We start from the raw sequence: 21,387 nt of genomic DNA, 5'->3' as shown, positions 1-21,387 counted from the left end.
TAAATTAAGGAATGAGAACTCGATTCCCACAACATTGAGAATCAAATTTCATTCTTTTTACTCACCATTTTACTCCATTTAAATTATATAATTTCACTTTTGTCTTCAATTAAATATTGTTATGTTATTATATTATTTTTATTGTTATTATTCTTATTCTTGTAATTGTTGTTAATAATAATAATAAATTTTAGATGATAATAATCACAATTATTATAATAAATAATAATGAAAATGAAAATAGTTAACTTAGGGCAACTTATTAACTTAAAATAATCCATTCTAATTTGTAGACAAAGCAAACAAAACAATGGGAATCCAGTCCACTCTAATTCTGATTATGACAATTCAAATAAATAATTTATTCTTATTTTCATTCCCCATTTGATTTATAACCACCCATTTTAATTGTAGTACATTATGATCACCAATTGATAAATGTACCATGAGGTCAAGCAATATTAAGGGGAAAAATAAATTTATGGGCAGGGCTGGTCGTAGCATATGGGCAAATGTGATTTGTAAGGTTTCCATCAATTGAATACGAGAAATTAATAGAAGCTACAACTAAATTTGACTTGCAACATTTGGGAGCTTGTGGTAGGTATAAAGTAGAAATTGAGCTGTAATCACTTGATAAAGAAAATTTAAAGGGTTTGGAGTTCTTTTATAGATTGATGTTTGGAGTAGTTGATTGGATTAAGTTGTATACCATAACTATTTGTGTTTCCTACCAAATTACAGAATATGTTTTCTTGTCAAAATTATGATAAATAAAAATGTAGACAGTTTGACCAACAGGCTTTTGGCCTAGTGGGAGCACCCTTGCACGCACTTACAATGTTGAATGTAAGTATTCGAGCCTCTATAAAAGTATTATGATGATTAATTTCAATCCTCCTTTAATTATCAAATAATTGAATAGAACTAGTCTATCCGTCACGAAATGTGAGTAGAGTGGACAACCTTCAATTCTCGAATATTTGAGAGTTGTATAATCTGTTTGTAAATATTAATTGTAATATATGATGTAATATTAATAATAGTCATGTATAACAGTATTAAAAAAATATAGACAGTTTGAATATAAAGATAGAGTCTCAACTTATATTGCATATGACATGATATTATTACAAATTATACCACATGTATGACACATGAGACAAATTTTATAAATGCGACGTTATTCTTATTGCTAACTTCATAAGAACATCTTTTGTAACATTCTAAAACATACAATTTAAATCATGTTTAACATTGAGGTTGAGAAGTTATAACTTAAAAAATTTATAACACTAAAGTATTTGTATAAACATTAATTGTTTTAACTTAAAAGTTAAAATTAATTTTATCCATCATTTATATAATGAAAAACATATTATATATTTTATTATTTTTATTAAAATTATTATTTAAAAATGATATTTATTACCTACCATTGACTTTTATTTGATAAATATAACTTTTTTTTTCCTTATAGTCACCTCAATGTCCAACAGAGCAGTAGTTGGGCCAAGGTTGGGAAGGGCAAACTCCACCCTACATGGTTCCCAAGGTCCTAGCCTAGATTAGGGGAAAATAATAGAGCAAACATCGTGGTCCAAACACTAGTCCCTACTGGCAGGACTCTAGCCTTAACACTCGAATCTTGCTCAGAGAATTGAAAGGCTATTATACAACAATGCAAGAAAAATATTTTACACACAAATGAGTTTGTTATTACGTAAAAGGATGAAAGTTAAACATTAACATTACACATAAATGTCAAGTGCATAATAACATGAGCAGAACACACAGTCGATGTTAAGTCTTTCAATATTGATATTACGCTAGCTGATGAGAAAGCCACACACAACATTAAGTAAAGTGGTACTTCATTTTCTCTAGCATAAACTGGTTTCAAGCACCATTGGGATTACCAGGAGGCGAAGGCTTTGGAATGTATGGGATTAGAGGACTGCCATGCTCGATAGGTCCAGGCTGTATGGAAGCCTTTGAACTTGGAACAGGATCGATGCGGTGGTAATCGTCTAGATTCACCTGGCCTACTTGGCTCTTCTTGGTGGTACTTGGATTATAGCCATTCTCCTTCAATTTCCGAAAGAATTGTTAACTCAAAAAAGTATCTCTAGAAGTATAGATGTTTATAATTGATTAATATATCTTCTGAATTGTATCTTCTAGTACAGGTTTAATAAAAAAGAACCCTTAACTACGATTTCTTTTAGTTAAGTGCATGTACCTTTGCCAATGGGCTGGTAGCCCATTGGCAACTCATGCGCCCAATAACCTTGGGTGCATGATTGTTGGGACTCAACTCCCCTTCTAATAGAAGTTTATTTGGCTCTCCGCGTTAGGGGTAGAGTAGATTTCCTCAAGTATTAAGTAAGGGTCGTTGTTCAGGATGTGTCATACTAGAATTATAAAGGAGAGTCTCAATTGCTATCTGATTGTAAATATTAATAAAGTTCTGATTGTAATATTTAGTACTTCAAACAAAAAAAAGTGCATGTACCTTCAACTTTCTGCTTATTGTCGTCATTGTCGTACCGATGTCACTCTGGCCAGAGAACACATCTGGAATAACATTTTAGCATGTACATAAGTTTCCGGTTCAGGGCAAGCAAAATACAAATATATTCCAAAGAAATAAATAATTGCGAATTGGTCAGCCAGTCCACTAAGGCATCAATGTTATGTCATAAATTTCTTAACAGACAATCACAGTACAGGGTAGAAAAATAAGCATTACTAACTTTATCTTTAAACAGACCCAACAAATTTTAGAAGTTAACTGAACAAGGACATATAAGACAATAACTTGAGAGATGTAATCTATGGGGACTAAGGGTCAAACTCTATGTGATGGTTGTATCCCATGCCTCAAACTTACCAACCATGCTCAAATGAATTAACAAGCAAAGAACTTATGAATCAAATTCCCAATCAGTGACCCCAAAAGATGACTTACTCCTCCCGAAATCTACCAAAGAAAATGGCAAAAGGACAAGCTTCTAAGTAAAATTCTCCGAGCCATAATTCACAATTCACACGATTGCGTTACTTCTCAGATGACTGCTTCAACATTGCCAGGGCAAATAATTCTAAAAGGATTTCACTTTAGAAACACTAATTAACTCAAAACTTCTCATTACCATGATGTCGACATGTGATAACAAAATGATCGTAGCTAGGCATATTGTAACGACACCAGCGAAAAGTACCAAATTGTTCGCTGGTTTGAGAAAAGGTGAAAGGGATCTTTCAAGCACAAGTGCTCTCTACTTCATTTGCCGAGATCAGAATATTCGGAACCATCTGAAATTATGCATTAATATATCTATACACCATTCTAATTTCATTTTGCATTAATAGCTAACCACTAATTAAATATTATTAATTAGCAGAAAAAATAGGAATTAATTTCAAATCTACAAAATGGAAAAGCCAAATTTCAATATATATGAGAACAAAAGAAAATAAGATTTAAATTCAGTACTGATCTGATCTCTTTATTAATTTTTTAAAAAGTCACAATTAGTAGTTATTAAGTAAAAATATAAAACTAACTCTTAATCTTATATTATTATGCATGCACGTAAGATAGAAGATTATAAAAAAAATTGAGTACAAATCAGTTCAAAACGGAATTCAAATGCAAGAAAATAATAATATATGATATTCAGAATAAGTCTCTGAATCCTGCATTACTAGATTTTGTACAGCACCGACACAGAAACGGTAATTATTTAATTAATTGCCGAGAAGAGAAACCAAAAGAACACATACCGGGAATTGAGGAGCTAGCTTTGTAATTAGACAAGCTAAGAAGCATTAAAGCTGTCCCAAGCACAGACAACAGAACCCAGAATCCAGAAACCTTCATTGTTGAAAAATTCCAATGTGACACAACACACACAAAATTCTTTTTGTCAAATTCCAAACCCTAGTGTCTTTGGTTAGTATAACGCTCTGCAAAAGACACAAGACTCCTTTCAACTTTCATGCAACTCAACCGACGAATTTTATATAAGTTATGTCACAAGAAGCCTTTCGTCACTCAAGATTCAGTTAGCCAAAGTCCACCAGAAAATCCGTGGAGATAAGAAATTCTAAGACTTAAGAAGAGCCCATGCTCTTGAACAAGTAGTGCAGTGTTGTTGTGTAGTAGGTAGACTTATTTATTTATTTATTTTGAAATCTAGCTATTAATAATAATAATAATGGCGGCAAGTGAACAATAAAGAAAGCATGTGATCATATTATCGGTTGTCTCGCATCGCTGAAGAGATGCAGGAAAAGAGTAAATGCCTTCATTGTTAAATTGTTGCAGAGACAGTGGGGAATGAAGAGAGAAATTTAATGCTGGTAATATAGTTGTGTGTGCTGGAACGCAAGCCCTTGGGGCACGTCTTGTGGTGGCTGTTAATGTTTGCTGCGTGCTGACACTAATCACGATACGTTTGTATTTTGGCGCCAACAAGCAAGAGTGTTTATTGTCTTCTTCCTAAGACAATAACATTGTCGTGTTGCAAAATCACTCATCCGTGTCAAGACACTGGGGGTGTAGCTCATATGGTAGAGCGCTCGCTTCGCATGCGAGAGGCACCGTGTTCGATTCCCCGCACCTCCATACTCCATTAGTACTGGAGTAATTAGCTTTTATTTATGCGGCATTCTCTTGGGGGTTTTGAAATAGCTTCTTTCTCCTTTTATCCATTTATCTATCTTGTAGCTCCCAGCACCAATCATGTACTTGTTAAAGGCTCTCCGATAGGATGTGTCATGTGCTAATGAACAGTGCTTTTAAAACTAGTACATTAATTGCTCTTTGAAATATATTTTAAACCATGAGGTTTTACGTGACCGACTAAAAACATGTATAGATCATATCAGCCGATGATCTCTAGAACTGTACCATCCTTCTCTGTGGGCCAGCGGCAGTGGTCTTGTTAATGCTGTCACATGTGATACCTTGACTGTTGGGAGGCATTAATAGACTTCCATAAGGCATTATATAGTATTCAATACCTATTAGATATCGACAAAGCAGCGTCTCTTTTTTGACAAGAGTGATTTTGGAAATGGGTTAATTTTGTCCTGCCCCCAAATGTTTTAATATTTTTTTTCACGCACCTATATGTTTCGAAAATACTCACTCCACACCCAATTCCGTTATTTTGACCGTTTATTCTAACGGTCAAAGGGCAAATTTGAAAATTCGTATTTTAAATATTATTTGATGATGATAAATTAAATTTATTTAATAATTTAATTAATAAAATTATTATTAATTATCTTTAAATAAATTTTTTTAATGTAAACATTAATTATTAAATTAATATTTTATCTCATTTTATTTTTCTCTAATTCAAGATAAGGGGTATTTCGGATATTTACTTAAATTTCAAATAGGACCGTTAAACATAACGGTCAAATTAACGGAATTGGGTGTGGAGTGAGTATTTTCGAAGCATATGGGTGCGTGGCGAAAAATGTTGAAACATTTGGGGGCAGGACAAAATTAACCCTTTGGAAATTCAGGGAGCGGTTTGCGCGGCACATCAAGCCACTGCCGGTGACGGTGACTAGGATGGAACAGAGAGCCTTCCCCTTCAAGGAATACAATGGTTCAAAATACTAGAGGAAATGCTATTTTCATTAGTAACACAGTGGATAATCAATCACCCATATATAAATATATATAACAGGACAAACACATGAAGTCATGAAGGCATGAACCATAAACCACATATCAGTTTATGTAATAGGATAGAAGACCTGGAGAGAAGGGAAAGAGGGACAAAGACAAACATTCATTTAGAGACCATATCCCAAAGATGAGGCAATCCTGAGTCCGATTCATTTCATTACAGTGAAAGGATTTTACGAGCCACCAAAAAGTGGAGGACTAAGTGAGATATATATATCACGGACATGGATATGGACAGCTTCGGCAGAGATGTGGAGTGCATGAACTTCTAGCCCACCCGAAGAAATTCAAACATAATCTCTTTTTGCTCCTGCTTGGTGATCGAGCAAGTTCCGGTTCATTTCTTTTTAGCATCTCCCACATCACACGCACATCTTCGTACTCGCAACTTCTCACATCTCGTCGCAGCCTTAATAAACCTGTGCTATTTCCCAAACACGATAACTGTTGAGAAATTTACTTTAGAAAAGAATTACCGCTCTCACTTCTAAATGCTTACATAACAACAACAGTTGTTTCATAAATTCTCTAAAATGGGATGGAAAAAGAAACTACATTCAGGAAATGGACCAATAAGCAGACCAGGTTACTCTGCTTTGAATATGTGTAGACTGAGCATTAAGGTCAGGCAAAAATCATATTTCAAACCAATATGGTGGTAGTCAACGACTTAAAGTCATCTCATCCATCTTAAGCCATTAGCTACAAATCTGTTGCAGAGTTCTGGTTTCTTATGCTTTATTGGCCGCGGTTTGCCTCATCAAGTCAAATATCAACCAAGCATAAGAAACCACAATAGCTATAGGAGGGGATTAAAAAAAAAAAAAAAAAGGTCTCAAATGTTGCAAAATATTTTAGAGGAAAAAATTTAAAAGAACCAAACACATAGAAAAAACCACAATAGATTCAATCTAAATTTTTTTCAGAAAATCGAGTGTCAAAATTTAGATTGAATCTACACCAAGAAACAAGTAGTTGCGTAATTCAGATAGCATTAAAGAGACCCGGACACCTAGAATACCATATCAGTCGTTCATCAGTTTAGAGCATGTATGGGATTGTGGTGGATTGTCAAATAAGAAAGACGAACTTTTCGATAATCACTTATTTGATGATTGTTATAGTATTGAATGCAAAAGAAAGAAAAAAAGAAAAAAATCGGCTGTGTTTGATAAAATAAATGGTTATTTGACAATCCATCACAATCCAAAACATATACTTAACATGCATAAGTGTAGCAATCAAATCAACCGAAAATATAAGATAATAATTATTCAATGCAAAAATGATTCGTGAAAAAAGTTCTGAACGATCTATATACATTGCAAGTTTTACAAGCACCCTATAATGTAATATCAATACGGAGACGTAGCCAAGGATATCAAGTAATAATACCATTGAGGGCAGGGTGAAGGGGGAACTCACCGCTTTTGCGAATTCCCAGACGTAAAGCGACGCCGTTCCAGACTCTCCTCATAGGTAACGCCATTTTGTCCCACAACTTCATCTACTCCTCCTCTTCCAGCCAGAGAAGAGAGAGAGAGAGAGAGTATTGATTCGAAAAAATTCAGAACTTGGTGGAGGTCAGTTTACTGCCAAAAACCAGCACCTCTTAATTAAGCAACATCAATCATATACAAAATAAACCAATATTTTTGTATTTCCGAAATCGAAACAACATCAACAGAAATTAGTGGAAACGTTTTTAATAGGAAAAGTTCTGAAATTAATAGAACAACTAACTTTGTCAACACTGCCCCCCTTTCTCTCTCTTTCCGTCTTTCTCTTCCCTGCAGGGGCAAAGGGGTCACCATGTTCTGAAATAGTCGCCAGCTTACGTACGCGGCTTACGCGATCGTCTACTAGAATTTGACACGTGTCGTTTCCAACCGTTAAGGATTGTGATTCGAATGAACGGGCGCGCTTGTGCCATTGTGTGTTCGTTTTCTCTCTCTACAGGGAGACCACGAGATTTTGAAATCGTACGGTCCGTGTGAAGATATTATGATCCGTGCCTCCGTGGCGTATCACGTAATTTTTATAATTGGGGCCATTGCCCACGGGAACGCCAGATGTTAGGAGATGAATACAACTGTCGATGCGGGCACGTCAGCGATCAGAGAGGAAGTTACGTGGCATCCTATGACAGGTCGGTCGGGTAATGACACATCAATTTATGGGAATTCGAGGTTGTATTCTACTCGTTGGAAGGTCGCTGTTCCACGATCAGCTTTAAACACCCAGGCAAGTGCTTCTCCAATCGTGCATGATGATGTACACTTTGAAGTTAAATGGTTGTTAGGCCGGCCATTAGTTGTGGTTGTGGAGCTCTGATTGTGATGGTGAAAAAGACTCATGAGTTATATAACTAGAAGACTCAAATATAAAACATATAGATATTTTTATTTTAAACTCTCCTTCCTCTCTCTGGTATTAGTGGGGAAGCTTGGGATAAGTTACACCAAATTTGAAATCAAAAGTAGAACTAGAACATCTATCTGCCACTTTAGACTATACATGCCCCAAGCCCCTTTGCACGAATAGGAAGTATTTGCTAAGCTTATTTAAGAAGTGCTTATTGATGTAGGTGTGACGATCATAACTAACCGTCAAGTAAAAGTCATTTGTTATCATACTTAGAACTTATTTCAGTTTTTTTTTTAATTCCGCTAATCATATTTTGGGGGTTTTTTCCCCCCCCCCCCCCCCCCCAATAAGCAACTATGGAAAATAACCAGGAGTAAAGACAAGATGCAAGTGTTTATGAGCAGTAGCAGCTTGCCTTCGACTGGTAAGCTGCTAACAAGCTAAAACAATCAGGCCGTAAATCCTACTTCAAAACAGGCCGTATGATGTTAATGCTTGGCGTTAGTGGGGTAATTGTAAAATTAACTTAATAGATTAGGCCTGTAAAATGTTATGGTGCATTAGTTGATTACCACTTCTCAAATCATGGAACAGTATCCAAACTTAAAACTTGAAACACCATCTGCTTGCCAGGATTAATGCACCCATTCAGTCAACCATCAGCAGAAAAACTAACCACAGGTCAATTCATCAAGCAATCACTTCTGTAATAAGTATAAAACAGAGTTCAGACCTAGCAATATGTTCCCTATCTGGTTAACCATTGCTCTGTTATCTACATTCAAAGCCAATGCAGAGTCTGTACCAGTCAAATTGTGCAAGATGCCAAGATCTCTAATCTAATTTAATGAGAATAAAACTTTAACATCAACAATCAGGTCTGGAAAAGTCATTAATTAGATTTCATGATACAACCATTATTGTAAATTAATCTGATGTGGTTGCACAAGCAGGAAACTAATGATTGATTTCAAAGAGTCCTAGAAATTGGAAAATCTTGCAGGACTTTTTATTTCATGTATATGGTGTACCTCTAACTGCTGCTCACTTTACTTAAGCTGGCCTTGTACGTCAGATAAATTGTCCAAACATATGCAAATGAACTGTTCACTAATGGCTGCAAACAAACATCATAAAAAATTAACCCTAACTGTTAGTTTTCAAGAATTAAGTGGTAAAACAGACTTTTACCCTCCAATCAGAAAAGTGAACAAAGAACTTCTCTGTTTACCTGTAGATGAACAGGTATAAATTTGAGTGTAATAAAATCGCAGATTGGCCAATACACAAGATTCCTTCCCATTGTTGGAAGAAGATCTCGTTTCAATCTGGCCACAATCTCACCAGTGGTTTCACCTGAAAAATTGACACAGGAAAGCAATTCATGATTACAGGAGTACAAGCGAAGTATCTTACATAACCAGAAACTAGAACTTCTCACAGAATGAGTACAAGAGATAAACTTGGTCTTTACTTTGATTTGCCATGTAGCAACACTAAAACCCTGTATACCCAGCTCTATAGCCACCAGGATTCATGGCCTCCAAGTTAAGCTAGCCAATGTCTGGAAAGTTAATAAGCTAAGAGCCAATAACCCCAAACTGCCCCTGTTGCACATGCTGGCGATAGCCAAGTAATGGTGATGTTACAACAAATGGAGCTTAGAATTCTATCATGTCCAAACAATGAGTATTTGTCCCCAATAGGAGACCAGCAAGTGTTGTACTTAACAGAATCTGCAAGGAATTGATGGTTAATACCATCTGAATCCACTTGTAGACGCAAGAAAGTAACCTCTTAATAAGTCATGCTATTTCAGGAATCATGAGATGTCATGAAGGTCTAGATGACCAGCAATAATGAGTTCACCTATAAAGATGCTCAAACAACACCAATAGAAGTATAGCAGTGACGATACGATTTTTGTTTACCTTGTAATGCTGCATTATAAGAGAAGAAAATAGTGGTTGTCAACGGTCCATATATGGCCTGCCCCATAAAAATCTTCTTCAAGGTTGTTAATGCATCCCGCTTTGGTAAAATTCTAGACAGAAAATTGAACCAATAATGCTGTGATGGCCCTAAAATTAGCATCCCATATACTGCCATGCGTAACGTCCTTATTGAGTCAATAGAACCAGAAGGTGGCAATGTAATCATCTGAAGTAAATATTAATTTAAAGAAGAAGAAGACAATAAGAATGAGTAATTGAGACTGTGAGATTACTGTTAAACTCAGATTCAATTAACTAACAAGTCACTCAACTTATGCACCACCTGAGAGAGAGAGAGTTCATTAGTTGGACAATATTTGCAGTACAGACACTTATCAATTAAGACTCCCAGCTTTGTATATCAAGTTTATAAACGAGTTTTAAAAATAAAATATTTGATAAATGGAATAAACAATTATGTACTGCTACTCTGCTGTGCACAACCTGCATGTATTCCTAAACTATATAATGCAGCAACACATACAAAGGCAAGTTCAAATGCGTAAGAACAATTAACTAATGTTGGACTAGTATTTCCAGAGGGCTCCCATTTAAAGAAGGTGAAGGGAGAAAATAGAATCAATCTATTCAATAATGCAGTGTCTGCACTCTGCATAATAAAAATGGACCACCAACTTGGATCATAAGTCCCGGAATACGCAAACTCACTCACTTATTGAACTATCAATCAACATCATCTCAATTATGCCATCCCCGATTCCAAATAATATCCAACAACGGAAATGTTGTTAACACAAAACTTTATTTTTTAATATCAATTTTTATGATCAGAAATCTACCAAAATATCTATTGAATCATTGGTATTAGTTATGCCCATTTGACATAAAGTTGTTGTCACTAATGGTGATGGGTACTTTCACTCAGGACTTCCAAAATAAAAATAGCTTGCACTCCCAATTAGTTTATATTTTCCACAAACTGCATTGTTGATAGTGGTCCTTGTCCCTTCAAGGAATATGAGTATATGACCAGTAACAGTCGTTAATAAAATGTTATAATATATTGCATACCACACGGACAAATTAATATTCTATGTAATGTGCCAACATTTGTTATTGCCAAACTGGGAACAATTTGAAATTCACTAGTCCCAGATACCTCAAACTCCTAAACGGCCGTTGATATTCAAAAAAAAAAAAAAATTCCAGAACCGAAAGGAATGTGATTTCATATATCCTAAGCGGCAATCATGAGTCATATGATAATTATTAAACAATTTCTCTTATAAAAATACAAAATAAACAAATAAGAATACCTGAGATGTTAAGTCAGCGGCCACGTAAATAAGTGAAGATGAAATGCCCTTCGTGGTAAGTGGATGCGATTCGAGCTTGCCCAAATACCATCCCACAAATCCAAACTTTGACGAACTTGAATTAGACGAGAATGAAGAAAATGAATGAGAGTGAGAACGATAACGAGACGATAAATTCAAAGAACGAAAGATTTTGGGATCTCGAATTTTGCTGAGTGGGCGCGAACAATAAAATCTCCTCCATTGTTGGTTGGTAAGGAGGGGCTGGATAAAGGAACTAACTCCGTGAAGAGATTGTTGTTGCTCTGAGAGTCGAAGGAGGAAGCTGTAGCTTAATGTTTTTACGGATTTGCATTTGCTGCCCATTTTTCTCTATATCATTTGGGAAAGGCTGAAAGGATTTCTACCGAAGGCGGCATATGGATTCAGCCATTCGGGTCTTTGTAATCGTCTAGCTACAAATTTTTAATTGTCAACATTTTATTTTGATTAGTAAATGAGTTGGTGAGTTTTGACCCTTCACTGTATCTCACAAATCCTTATTAATCATTTATATTATAATATCCATTTTATTATTATATAAAATAACTTAAAAGAATAAACACTTCTAAGTGCGTTTGCATAATAATTTCTATTAATATTTAATTTAACTAATCTAATTTATTAAATCCTAATTTTTTAAAAAATTTTAAATTATTATCTATTCTCAAATATTTTATACTCGACTTTTACAATCATAAAATAAATTAATTTATAGTACTTAATAGAGGATGGTGAAAAAGTATCGAATTTATTTTTAGCGTCCCGTTAAGCTAAAACTTCAATAGTAATAGTGGGATAAAAGTGTACTAGTGGATGAGATTCAACGATTCATATTAATTAATTGAAATTAAGTAAAATATCAAAATTTATTGGGTAAAAAGAATTTCACCAGTTAAAGAAGATTAGATTGAGATGTTTTACTAACTAAATAAGATGGAGAGTCCAAAAAAATACATTTTATGTGATAGCATTCTAACAAATCACAACTCCTTTAATTTTCTCTATTCAAATATAAACAAAATAATTTATACTAAAATACTACAATATTATATTTGTATTAGAAACTAGAGGCATAATTTCGTTCACACGTGTCAATTCATTTATAATTTTGTTCTAAGGGCCAGTTTAAGAATACTGTAACTTTTAAAATAATAATTATTAATTGTTCTGTAAAAATAATCATTTACGAAGAGAATCAGTTAAGTGTTTGGTAAATTTTATTTTCAGAAATATTGTGAGTTTTGAAAGCAGTTATGAATGTTTGATAAATTTTATTGTTAGATTGCTAAGAGAAAAAAATGATTAAAATGTATATAATATAGGATAAAATTTACTTATATATATAAAAACATGTACATTCAATATTTTTAACTAAAAATAAAATTTATAATATATTGATTTTTTTTAAAATTTTTTATCTTAAAACAAGTGATAATTAAATGTATAAAATAGTGAAACAAATTTAATAATAATTCGACCAATAAATTGATATTGATGAATTATAAAAAAAAATATTAGTTTGGTTTCCAATTTGAATAAGGATAATTTTAGGTTTAAATAATAATTTTAAGGATATTTATGAAATTTTATTAAAGGATAAAATTAATTCTCAAAATCAGAATATGAAAGTTACTTTTTACCTACTTTTCAAAATTAGTTATAGGAGAAGTTGATTTTGAAAAAAGTGATTTTGATTTTTTTTATCAAATATTAAAATTAACTTTTAAATTATTTTGAAATCTCTCAAAAGTAATATCAAACGGGCCCTAAATACACTAATAAATTATTTTAAATTTATTGATACATCACTAATAATTAATTTAATATTTAAATTTTAAATTACAATATGTATAAGTAAAATCTATTAACTAATCATATAGTTTATTTTTAAAAATAAACATATGAGTAAAAACTGGAAAAGAAAATTAAGTCAAAAAATTATATTTTAACTTAAAAAAATTATCTTCACTAGATCAGTGTTTTTTTAATGAACTTAAAAAAATCTATAAATAATTAAAAGAACAATTTTCTTTTAAAAAGATAAGGAAGTTACTTAAATCTAAGGGTTGACAATAATTCTAATATTAATGATGTAAAAACACATACAGGATCATTGAGAAATCCCTATTTTACGGTTATGACAATAATGGATAACACCTTTAAAAATAAAGAAAGAAATTATAGTGATTTTGAGTTTTTTTTTTCTTAAAATAGATTTTATAAGTTTTATATGGTGGGTGATTAGGAAAAAGATAAAAATTATAATAAGAGTAAATTCGAGATTAGGTGAGATATATTGAGAGATAAAAATTAATTTAAAATTTTTAATTGAGTTAATTAAAAAGTGTGAGCTAGTGGATATAATAAGAGAGTCAAATATAAAAATTAATATTGTGTTTATGTGACTAGTATACAAAATATGTATCTAACTTCCAAGAGATGTGTCACATAAATTTTTCAAGCCATGTGTCACTGTCTTTTCTGCATAGACACTATTTATTGTTGGTCATATCGCGTGTCATCTAATTTTAATATTTATTTATTTATTTAAAATTTAAATAAATTTAAATTTTATTAAAGTGTAAATATTTCAATAATTATTATTTTTATAATATAAGTGATATCTAGTATACTTTTTATAAATAAAAAATTTGATATTTATGTTAGTCTAAATCCATTGAATTTTATAATTTGGAAATAATATATTTAACGAAAATATTTTCAACAATATAGTATTTATTTTTTATTCAGATTGTTTTCAATTTAAATAATTTTTTTAATTTAAATACAAATATATGAAAATTAAGAAAAAGGAATAAATAAATTTAGAAACATTGAAATTAATAAAATTTGGGATTCCATTATTACCGCTTAGAAATTTAATTAAAAAAAAGATTAAAAAAGGAAAAAAAAAAAAAAACCACTGTTAGGTTACGTCTGTGTAAAGCCGAAGCCAATAAAAGAAAAGCGCTTTCGAATTCTTTTAGTGTTTTTATCTTTCACGCACTGGAGCAACTCCGTTTTCTCATTTGTGATTCACTCACATTTGTCAATAATTATATAAGAGCCCAGATTCTAGCAGTAAGCGAAGAATAACTGCCACCTGGTTCCAGAGAAAATTCTCCAGTGACCCATCGGTGAGGCAATACGCGACCACAGTCGGAGGCGCAGAAAAATTATAGTCATGGACCCTTCCATAATGAAGCTCCTCGAAGAAGACGAGGTTGTCTCTATTTCTGTTTTATTATATTATATCGGATTATATTAATTTTTTATTCTGCCAAATTAATGTTCTTTCTTGGCTCTTACAATTGACACAGGACGAGTCTATGCATTCCGGTGCTGACGTGGATGCCTTTCAGGCTGCTTTAAATCGGGATATAGGCGGCGATGTGTCCACTTCTCAGCCATCTGATTCGGAGTCCGGTATGAATTCACCTTATTTGTATAACATATATATTTTTTTAATTTTTAGTTGTTTCTACTTTGCAATTTTATCTGTTTTTTATGTGAAAAACAAAAAAGAGAGAGATAGACTGAGATGTGAAATTGAATCTCTTTGGAGCCAGAAAACTCATGATTTTGGGAGCAATAGTTGGCAGGAACTAGCTTCTTCGATAATATGCTGAATTTTTGCTTTTGCTTGTCTATGTTTGTTGATACTTTTGCAAACGATGGTGCACATGGATTATCATTATTACAGCTAAAAAATATGATGCTGTAAAAGTGAATTTAAACAAATTGTTTTAAAATGAAGAGTGATTTCTGAGCATGCTCTATCTCTTCCTCTCCCTCTCACTTTCTTTCATAGCAAGATTTCTTTTGGAAGAGTTTGTCCTCTAAAGCCTGATCAATAGTTCTGCATGCATAGGGTTGTAACAGAACAATTAATTCTCGAGGAATGTGATTTTGCTGCCTTCATCCATTCTTTTGCTTTTTCTTGATTTTACCTTTGAAGTTATTTTATTAATTTTCTTGGGAAGAAAAAGTCATGTAGTACTAATACACTGTTGGCTTTCTTCTATCTCCATTCCATTGCTTCTATCTGCCACTTATCCGTTTTTTGATGTCTCCTGCTGAAAATTGCAACAGCATTGGTTCAAGGAAACGACAGCAGTAATACCTTGAGTCAGCCAATGGCTCAGTGGCAAAATGCTAGTCAGGATGAAAACACAAACTTTCATAGTCAACAAGGTCCAGAAAGTGCACGGCTGCAAGAGCAACATTTGCAACAGATGGAGCTAAAGCAACATGGATCTGTCGCTGAGAATCAGCAGCAACAGCAGAATGAGAGTTCAGTCTCTGAGGAAGACAATCGCAATCCTTTGCAACAGAAACAATCCCAAGATGATCGCCAGCAAGGGCAGGCCGAAGAAAAAACACTTAGCCAGATTTCTCAAACCACTGGAATCCAGATTTCTGAAAAGAATCCTGTTGCAATGCATGTGCCAGAGAGAACACAAAATCAAGTTGGTGGACCTCAATATCCAAAAATGCAAAAGATGAGTAATCAACAGGCAGTAGGTGCAGAGCAGCCTGGTAACCCTATGAATCGTGGTAAACAAGTACCATTTGCCTTGTTGCTTCCTGCCTTGGTACCACATCTAGATAAGGATAGAGCCATGCAGCTCCACACACTATATGGTAAACTGAAGGTTGGTCTCTTACCAGTGACAAACCCAAACATTTTATTCAGAGGGGGCTACTTCTAATAACAACAGTAATATATAAAATACAAGAATTTATTTTCCCTTGGACTTGTCTCAAACAAATTATCTCATTCAGTTAAAAAAAGAAAAAATGTGTGGCTTAATTAATGGTTTACTTAGGGATGCAATGATATTTATATGGACTACAAGAAAGTTAAATTGTCTCCGCTGGTCTCATCATGGGTCCGTCAATGTCTCTGACACAAATTTATTCATAAACTATTCCGTTTTTCTCTTTTGCAATGGGCTATTCCTCTCATGTTTTGAGCTGATATCTCTGTTGTTTTCAGAAAAACGAAATTGTTAAAGATGTCTTTGTCCGACACATGAGGGATATTGTTGGTGACCAGATGCTTAGATTGGCAGTCAATAAAATGCAATCACAGGTAATTACAGAATGACTTGAATCTAGTCATAGTGCACTTATTGCCCTCTTGATTGATTGCATGGCAGGATCAAGTTAAACTAGTGTCTCCCAAATTTGCAGATGGGTTCCCATCAGTTCCCCTCACAGTCCCAAGCCTCAGCACGGCAACAACAGTTAAGGATGCCATCTGCTAGTGCTGCTGCCTCGCAGTTTAGTGATACCCACTCATTTGCACAGGTTAATCAGAAGAGCAACTCCCCAACAGATCCAATTCATGGTCCTGCTTCATCAGCCCATGTGCAGGTTGGTTCAAGCTATCCAATTAAAGAAAACAGTGCTCAAAAATCTCGAGAGCTGGAGCACCAATCAGCTTCTCATGGAATACATGGTAGCCAAATATCTTCTTCCACTCCGAGCACTGTCAATCAAGAAAGAGAGCGCTCTTCGGTTGTACAAGGACTGAACAAGCAGCAACAACAGCATTTGCACTTTCCACAAACTTCCTTTTCCATGTATGGCAGTGGCAGCAATAGTTATCATCCGTACTCTGGGACAAATGTGAATAATCCAGGATCATCTCTGAAACCACAACCTCATGATTCAGCAATGAGGCAAATTACGCATCATCAAAGTATGGGATCAACACCTTTAGGAGGGGCGAGCCAACCCATGAATGTAATGAATGTGCCAAAGTTTGAGAAGCAAAATAATATGAATGATCCAGGAAAAGTGCAGGGTGGTTCAATTTCTCAGTTTACAAGCAATTCAACATTGCAACAGAGTTCTGTTCCTTGGCAAGCTTCTGCAAATAAAGAGCAGAGTTCTGGATCTTTGCCATCAATGGCATATGTAAAGCCAGAACCAATTGATCAGGGAACTGATCAACCGTACAAATTGCATTCCTCTACCCCACAAGGATTTTCTGTTGCACAGGTTGAACCAGGCAGTACAGTACCAGGAACTTTGAAGGATGAAGCTTCTGAGAAGCAGTCTCCTAGAATGGGTTTTTCTGCATCTACTAGTATTGTGCCCTCAAATTCAGTTTCTCCTTCGACAACAACACTGCTGGATTCTAATGCAGTAAGATTATTCTCATTCATTATGTTTCTTATGTTGCATTTACGTTGCAAGGTTTTGTAAATTGTCCTAACTCATCCTGCTCACATTTTCTTCATATTCTGTTTCAACCTCGAAGAATTGTTGCTTCATTTAAGAAGCTATCATATGATCATATAGAATAAAAGCTTGCTACCTCTGGGGATTTTTTTTTTTTTTTTTCATTATATCAAAAAATTCATGTCTAAGTGATAAGCTTATAAAACTATGGCCCTGTCGCATTTGGTGTCTAGTTTAAGAGGAGATATTGTCAGCTGCAAACAGCTATTTATTTAAAGGTTTACAATGACTCGGCAACTACTTGCAATACCTCTAATCTGACGTGATATGAAATGCTTGGAACTTTGCAAATAGTAACATATGATATTGGGATCAGCATTTTAAGTACATTGACAGCCAAAGTACTACAGTTGAAGTGGCATGTGACATGCTTTCTCCTTGCTGCTTTTGTCTTATCAGTTAAGCTCTCGGATGCCTGCTGTGACATCTCCAGCTGGGGTTAATGCAAGGACACCTCCAAAAAAGCCGTCTGTTAGTCAGAAGAAACCAGTTGAACCTCCTGGTTCCTCGCCACCCATGCCAAGGTAAAATAAACTTTTTTGTTGCATAAACAATCTGAATGATTTGATTGTTTGATTAAAAATTACTTTCATCCTCAGTATAACACATTGCATCTAACATGAACATATGTACACAGTAAGAAGCAAAAAGTATCTGGGGCCTTTTCAGATCAAAGTATTGAACAACTTAATGATGTTACTGCTGTCAGTGGAGTTAATCTCAGGGTATGATTTCTGTGATCATCAACCAACCTATCAAATTTTAATTTAGCAAGGGGTGCAAACTCTTTAAGTGAATTACAACTGCTAATTCTTCTGATGTTGTGCTCTTATTCAGGAAGAAGAAGAACAACTGTTTTCTGGGACCAAGGAGGACAGTCGAGTATCAGAAGCATCTCGAAGGGTTGTGCAAGAAGAAGAAGAAAGGCTTATTTTACAGAAAAATCCCTTGCAGAAAAAATTGGCTGAGATCAGTTAGTATCCTACATATTTTCTGTAATTCTGTATATGTGTAAATTTTTTGCTCACATAAGCGAATCTGTCAAACAGCATGATATTTATTTTTCCTCTGTATCGCAGTGGTGAAATGTGGCTTGAAGAATATGAGCAATGATGTGGAGAGATGCTTGTCCTTGGTATGACGCTAGCTACCTGGTCCTTTTCATAATGTATCCTTACGTGTATGCTCATATTACTGAATCTTCAGTGTGTCGAGGAGAGGATGCGAGGACTCTTATGTAATCTAATCAGATTGTCAAAGCAGGTCAGTCTTTTGCTTTTATTTCTGCGGGCTTCTATGAGCTCCCATCGTGTTTTTCTTATTTAAACACATTCTATAGCGGGTTGATGCAGAGAAAATTAGACATCGGACCGTTATTACCTCAGATATTCGGCAACAAATTATGCTTATGAACCGGAAAGCTAAAGAAGAATGGGAGAAGAAGCAGGCTGAGGCTGAAAAACTCCGAAAAGTTAATGAAGTGAGTGTGACTTTGCAGTTTATGAATTATGTATCCAGGAGTCAAGCTATTGACTGCACATAGATCACAAGGACACATGCTTAAAGAGATATGCATTTTCCATTTTAACTTCCTTTTGTTAAAGTTGTGTGTATAATGTCTCCTGAATGCAGCCTGATGGTGATAGTGGAATTGATGGTGAGAAGGAGAAAGATGATGGTCGTATAAAATCAGTGAAGGTATCAAGGATTAACATTCTGCCAAGCATTGGATATATTGACCACTCGTACAAATGAAGTTCTGTCTTGTGTAAGTTTTTGCAGGTAAACAAAGAGGAGGATGACAAAATGAGAACGACAGCTGCAAATGTTGCTGCTCGCGCTGCTGTTGGGGGAGATGACATGTTTTCGAAATGGCAACTTATGGCTGAGCAAGCCCGGCAGAAACGTGAGGGAGGAACGGATATGGCATCTGGTTCTCAGGCAGGAAAAGACACCAACCGCAGACCTCTAACATCTGGACGGAATACAAAGGATAATCAAGATGCGGAGAAAAGAGGCCAAACCACTCCTAGTGCTTCTGGTAAGCATTAAACAAGTTAATCATTAGCCTGTCTAGAAATCTTTAGCTGTAAAGTTCCAGTCAGTTTTATCTATCTTTGATCAGCACCCAGTGCAAATTTCTGATTCGGTGATGACTTCACTTGCCTGTCCAGAAATCTTTTGCTGCTAAACTGAGTTGGTTTTATATATCTTTGACCAGCACCCCAATGCAAAATTCTGATTAGGTGATGAGACCTGTTGTTGGTGACTTTTTATTTTTTTAAAAAAATTGGATTTTCTAATGTGGAAGATGGATCTCATAATTGCTTGTTCATCATACATCTAGTTAATATGGATTAATAATTACAACACGAAACTTGATATGTATGGAAGCCTATAAAAAATATCCTTCTATGGTGGAAACTCTAAAGCCACAGCTGCTGTGAAAAAAAAAAAACTACAATTATAAAATAAAAGTTGTAATATATAGTAAATATGACTTTTGAATAATAATTTCAAGAAGAATATTAAATATGTTATAGGTTTTTCATCATATAAGTGTGAGGATTAAATATCTTAATTTCTAAGTCATAACTGCAAACGCTTCGGTGTTATAGTTTTTAAGTCATAATTGTTTAATCTTGATACCAAACATGACCTTATGGCCTTATAGTTGTGGGGCAATATTTTGAAGAAAAAATTGGGTGGTTTTTTGTACTCTTTGATATTCTATTCATCATAGTTGTTTCAGTTTTCTCATGCTTTCTTTCAACAGGTTCTGGTAGAAAATTTGGAAAGACCCAAGCTACGGTGTCTCAAACCAAGGTGGCTCGTGCTATTACTGTTAAGGATGTGATTGCCGTCCTAGAAAGGGAACCCCAGATGTCCAAGTCAACTTTGATTTACCGCTTGTATGAGAAAGTCAGTTCCGATGCTTCAGCTGAATAATAACAAACCTTGTGAATGTTACTGTGGTTTGCCTTATCAGTAAGGATTTGTCTGCAGCCCAGCATGTCAGGTAAAGGAGAACTGTAGTCAATCCGACAGCTGCAGGATTGGAACCAATTGGTGGATCCATTTATTCAGCTTGTATTTCTAAATTCTTAAGTGTAGTAAATTTGCATCATCGTAAGCGAAGCGCATTTCAATTTCCAAGGATTTCATGCCGCGATGAGAAAAGCTCAGATAGATGCAGTGGATGGTTCTGAAAATCGGAGTTATTACACAATTTTATCGATTTTTTGTCTACTAACTTATGGTCTACTATTCCCTTACCCAATTCCAACAAATGATTTTAAAATTGCTTACGAACTCAATCATTCTAACTTGTGGTCTTTTCTTAGTGTAGATCTCGTCAGGTCTGTGTGCCGCCTTGGTATTAAGGGTGCGATTGGGATTGAGGTTTAAGTTACAGTATTAAAATATTTTGATAAATATTAATTATTGTAGTTTACAAGTTAGATTGATGTGATTTTTTATTTGTATAATAAAAAAAATTAATATAATTTTAATAATTTTATTAAAATTATTATTTAAAATTTATATTTATTATATATTATTAATTTTTATTTTATAATTATAATTTTTTTTACAGCAGCTATAATTTAAAATTTACAGTACTTTAATTTTAAACGCACTTTAAATTAATTAATCAGGATTAAAAAGCGTGTTAGTCTTGTCGTATGTTACCTTCGTGCATCATGTATGTCTCATAACCGTGTAACAGAAGATATAAAAAAAA

The 21,387-nt window shown here is 34.3% G+C and overlaps 4 protein-coding genes across 6 annotated transcripts; 1 reads left to right on the top strand and 3 right to left on the bottom strand.

Moving 5' to 3' along the window:
* Positions 1-1,695: 1,695 nt before the first annotated feature.
* On the bottom strand, positions 1,696-4,294 carry LOC102620798 (uncharacterized). The gene is made up of 3 exons (XM_006472222.4): positions 3,790-4,294; positions 2,516-2,577; positions 1,696-2,088 (listed from the first exon to the last, which is right to left on the bottom strand). Exons 1-3 carry the CDS (start codon positions 3,884-3,886, stop codon positions 1,900-1,902), a joined length of 348 nt encoding a protein of 115 aa, XP_006472285.2. The 5' UTR covers positions 3,887-4,294; the 3' UTR covers positions 1,696-1,899.
* A 1,383-nt stretch (positions 4,295-5,677) lies between these two features.
* Positions 5,678-7,682, bottom strand: LOC112497688 (uncharacterized). The gene is made up of 3 exons (XM_052442363.1): positions 7,457-7,682; positions 7,139-7,305; positions 5,678-6,132 (listed from the first exon to the last, which is right to left on the bottom strand). The coding sequence occupies exons 2-3, from the start codon at positions 7,218-7,220 to the stop codon at positions 5,930-5,932; spliced, it is 285 nt and encodes a 94-aa protein (XP_052298323.1). The 5' UTR covers positions 7,221-7,305; positions 7,457-7,682; the 3' UTR covers positions 5,678-5,929.
* Positions 7,683-8,895: 1,213 nt separating this feature from the next.
* Positions 8,896-11,843, bottom strand: LOC102620250 (uncharacterized). Of its 2 annotated transcripts, XR_003064582.2 has the most exons (5): positions 11,352-11,843; positions 10,012-10,240; positions 9,555-9,816; positions 9,312-9,436; positions 9,174-9,197 (listed from the first exon to the last, which is right to left on the bottom strand). XR_003064582.2 is itself a non-coding variant. In XM_006472221.4 (4 exons), the coding sequence occupies exons 1-4, from the start codon at positions 11,715-11,717 to the stop codon at positions 9,114-9,116; spliced, it is 804 nt and encodes a 267-aa protein (XP_006472284.2). In that variant the 5' UTR covers positions 11,718-11,835; the 3' UTR covers positions 8,896-9,113. The 2 variants fall into 2 exon arrangements, 1 of the variants encoding a protein (XP_006472284.2); XM_006472221.4 differs by lacking the exon at positions 9,555-9,816 and having other exon boundaries at positions 8,896-9,197; positions 11,352-11,835.
* A 2,539-nt stretch (positions 11,844-14,382) lies between these two features.
* LOC102619964 (transcription initiation factor TFIID subunit 4b) lies at positions 14,383-20,898 on the top strand. Of its 2 annotated transcripts, none has more exons than XM_015528699.3 (14): positions 14,383-14,616; positions 14,714-14,819; positions 15,486-16,048; positions 16,393-16,488; positions 16,590-17,549; positions 18,045-18,169; positions 18,283-18,370; positions 18,483-18,618; positions 18,725-18,780; positions 18,852-18,908; positions 18,985-19,125; positions 19,278-19,343; positions 19,419-19,686; positions 20,422-20,898. In XM_015528699.3, exons 1-14 carry the CDS (start codon positions 14,578-14,580, stop codon positions 20,592-20,594), a joined length of 2,874 nt encoding a protein of 957 aa, XP_015384185.2. In that variant the 5' UTR covers positions 14,383-14,577; the 3' UTR covers positions 20,595-20,898. The 2 variants fall into 2 exon arrangements, with proteins under 2 accessions (XP_015384185.2, XP_006472283.2); XM_006472220.4 differs by having other exon boundaries at positions 14,384-14,616; positions 19,428-19,686.
* The last annotated feature ends 489 nt before the right edge of the window (positions 20,899-21,387 follow it).

This window comes from Citrus sinensis, chromosome 5 (assembly GCF_022201045.2).
Source record: "Citrus sinensis cultivar Valencia sweet orange chromosome 5, DVS_A1.0, whole genome shotgun sequence".
In the NCBI taxonomy this organism is placed as follows: Eukaryota; Viridiplantae; Streptophyta; class Magnoliopsida; order Sapindales; family Rutaceae; genus Citrus; species Citrus sinensis.
The sequence above is the reverse complement of the archived record's forward strand: the minus strand, read 5'-3'. Positions and strand labels throughout refer to the sequence as shown.

What these genes read in the sequence shown, in the direction of transcription:
- LOC102619964 (XM_015528699.3), top strand. Translation starts at nt 14,578, where the DNA reads ATGGACCCTTCCATAATGAAGCTCCTCGAAGAAGACGAG. An exon ending in AGCTCCTCGAAGAAGACGAG is followed by an intron (nt 14,617 to 14,713) that starts GTTGTCTCTATT and finishes CAATTGACACAG; the next exon opens with GACGAGTCTATGCATTCCGG. An exon ending in AACTCCGAAAAGTTAATGAA is followed by an intron (nt 19,126 to 19,277) that starts GTGAGTGTGACT and finishes TCCTGAATGCAG; the next exon opens with CCTGATGGTGATAGTGGAAT.
- LOC102620250 (XM_006472221.4), bottom strand. Translation starts at nt 11,717, where the DNA reads ATGGGCAGCAAATGCAAATCCGTAAAAACATTAAGCTACAGCTTCCTC. An exon ending in CCGCTGACTTAACATCTCAG is followed by an intron (nt 10,241 to 11,351) that starts GTATTCTTATTT and finishes TATTTACTTCAG; the next exon opens with ATGATTACATTGCCACCTTC. An exon ending in TTATAATGCAGCATTACAAG is followed by an intron (nt 9,437 to 10,011) that starts GTAAACAAAAAT and finishes TCAATTTTTCAG; the next exon opens with GTGAAACCACTGGTGAGATT.
- LOC102620798 (XM_006472222.4), bottom strand. Translation starts at nt 3,886, where the DNA reads ATGAAGGTTTCTGGATTCTGGGTTCTGTTGTCTGTGCTTGGGACAGCT. An exon ending in AGCTAGCTCCTCAATTCCCG is followed by an intron (nt 2,578 to 3,789) that starts GTATGTGTTCTT and finishes ATGTTATTCCAG; the next exon opens with ATGTGTTCTCTGGCCAGAGT. An exon ending in CAATAAGCAGAAAGTTGAAG is followed by an intron (nt 2,089 to 2,515) that starts GTACATGCACTT and finishes CGGAAATTGAAG; the next exon opens with GAGAATGGCTATAATCCAAG.
- LOC112497688 (XM_052442363.1), bottom strand. Translation starts at nt 7,220, where the DNA reads ATGAAGTTGTGGGACAAAATGGCGTTACCTATGAGGAGAGTCTGGAAC. An exon ending in TCTGGGAATTCGCAAAAGCG is followed by an intron (nt 6,133 to 7,138) that starts GTGAGTTCCCCC and finishes GAAATAGCACAG; the next exon opens with GTTTATTAAGGCTGCGACGA.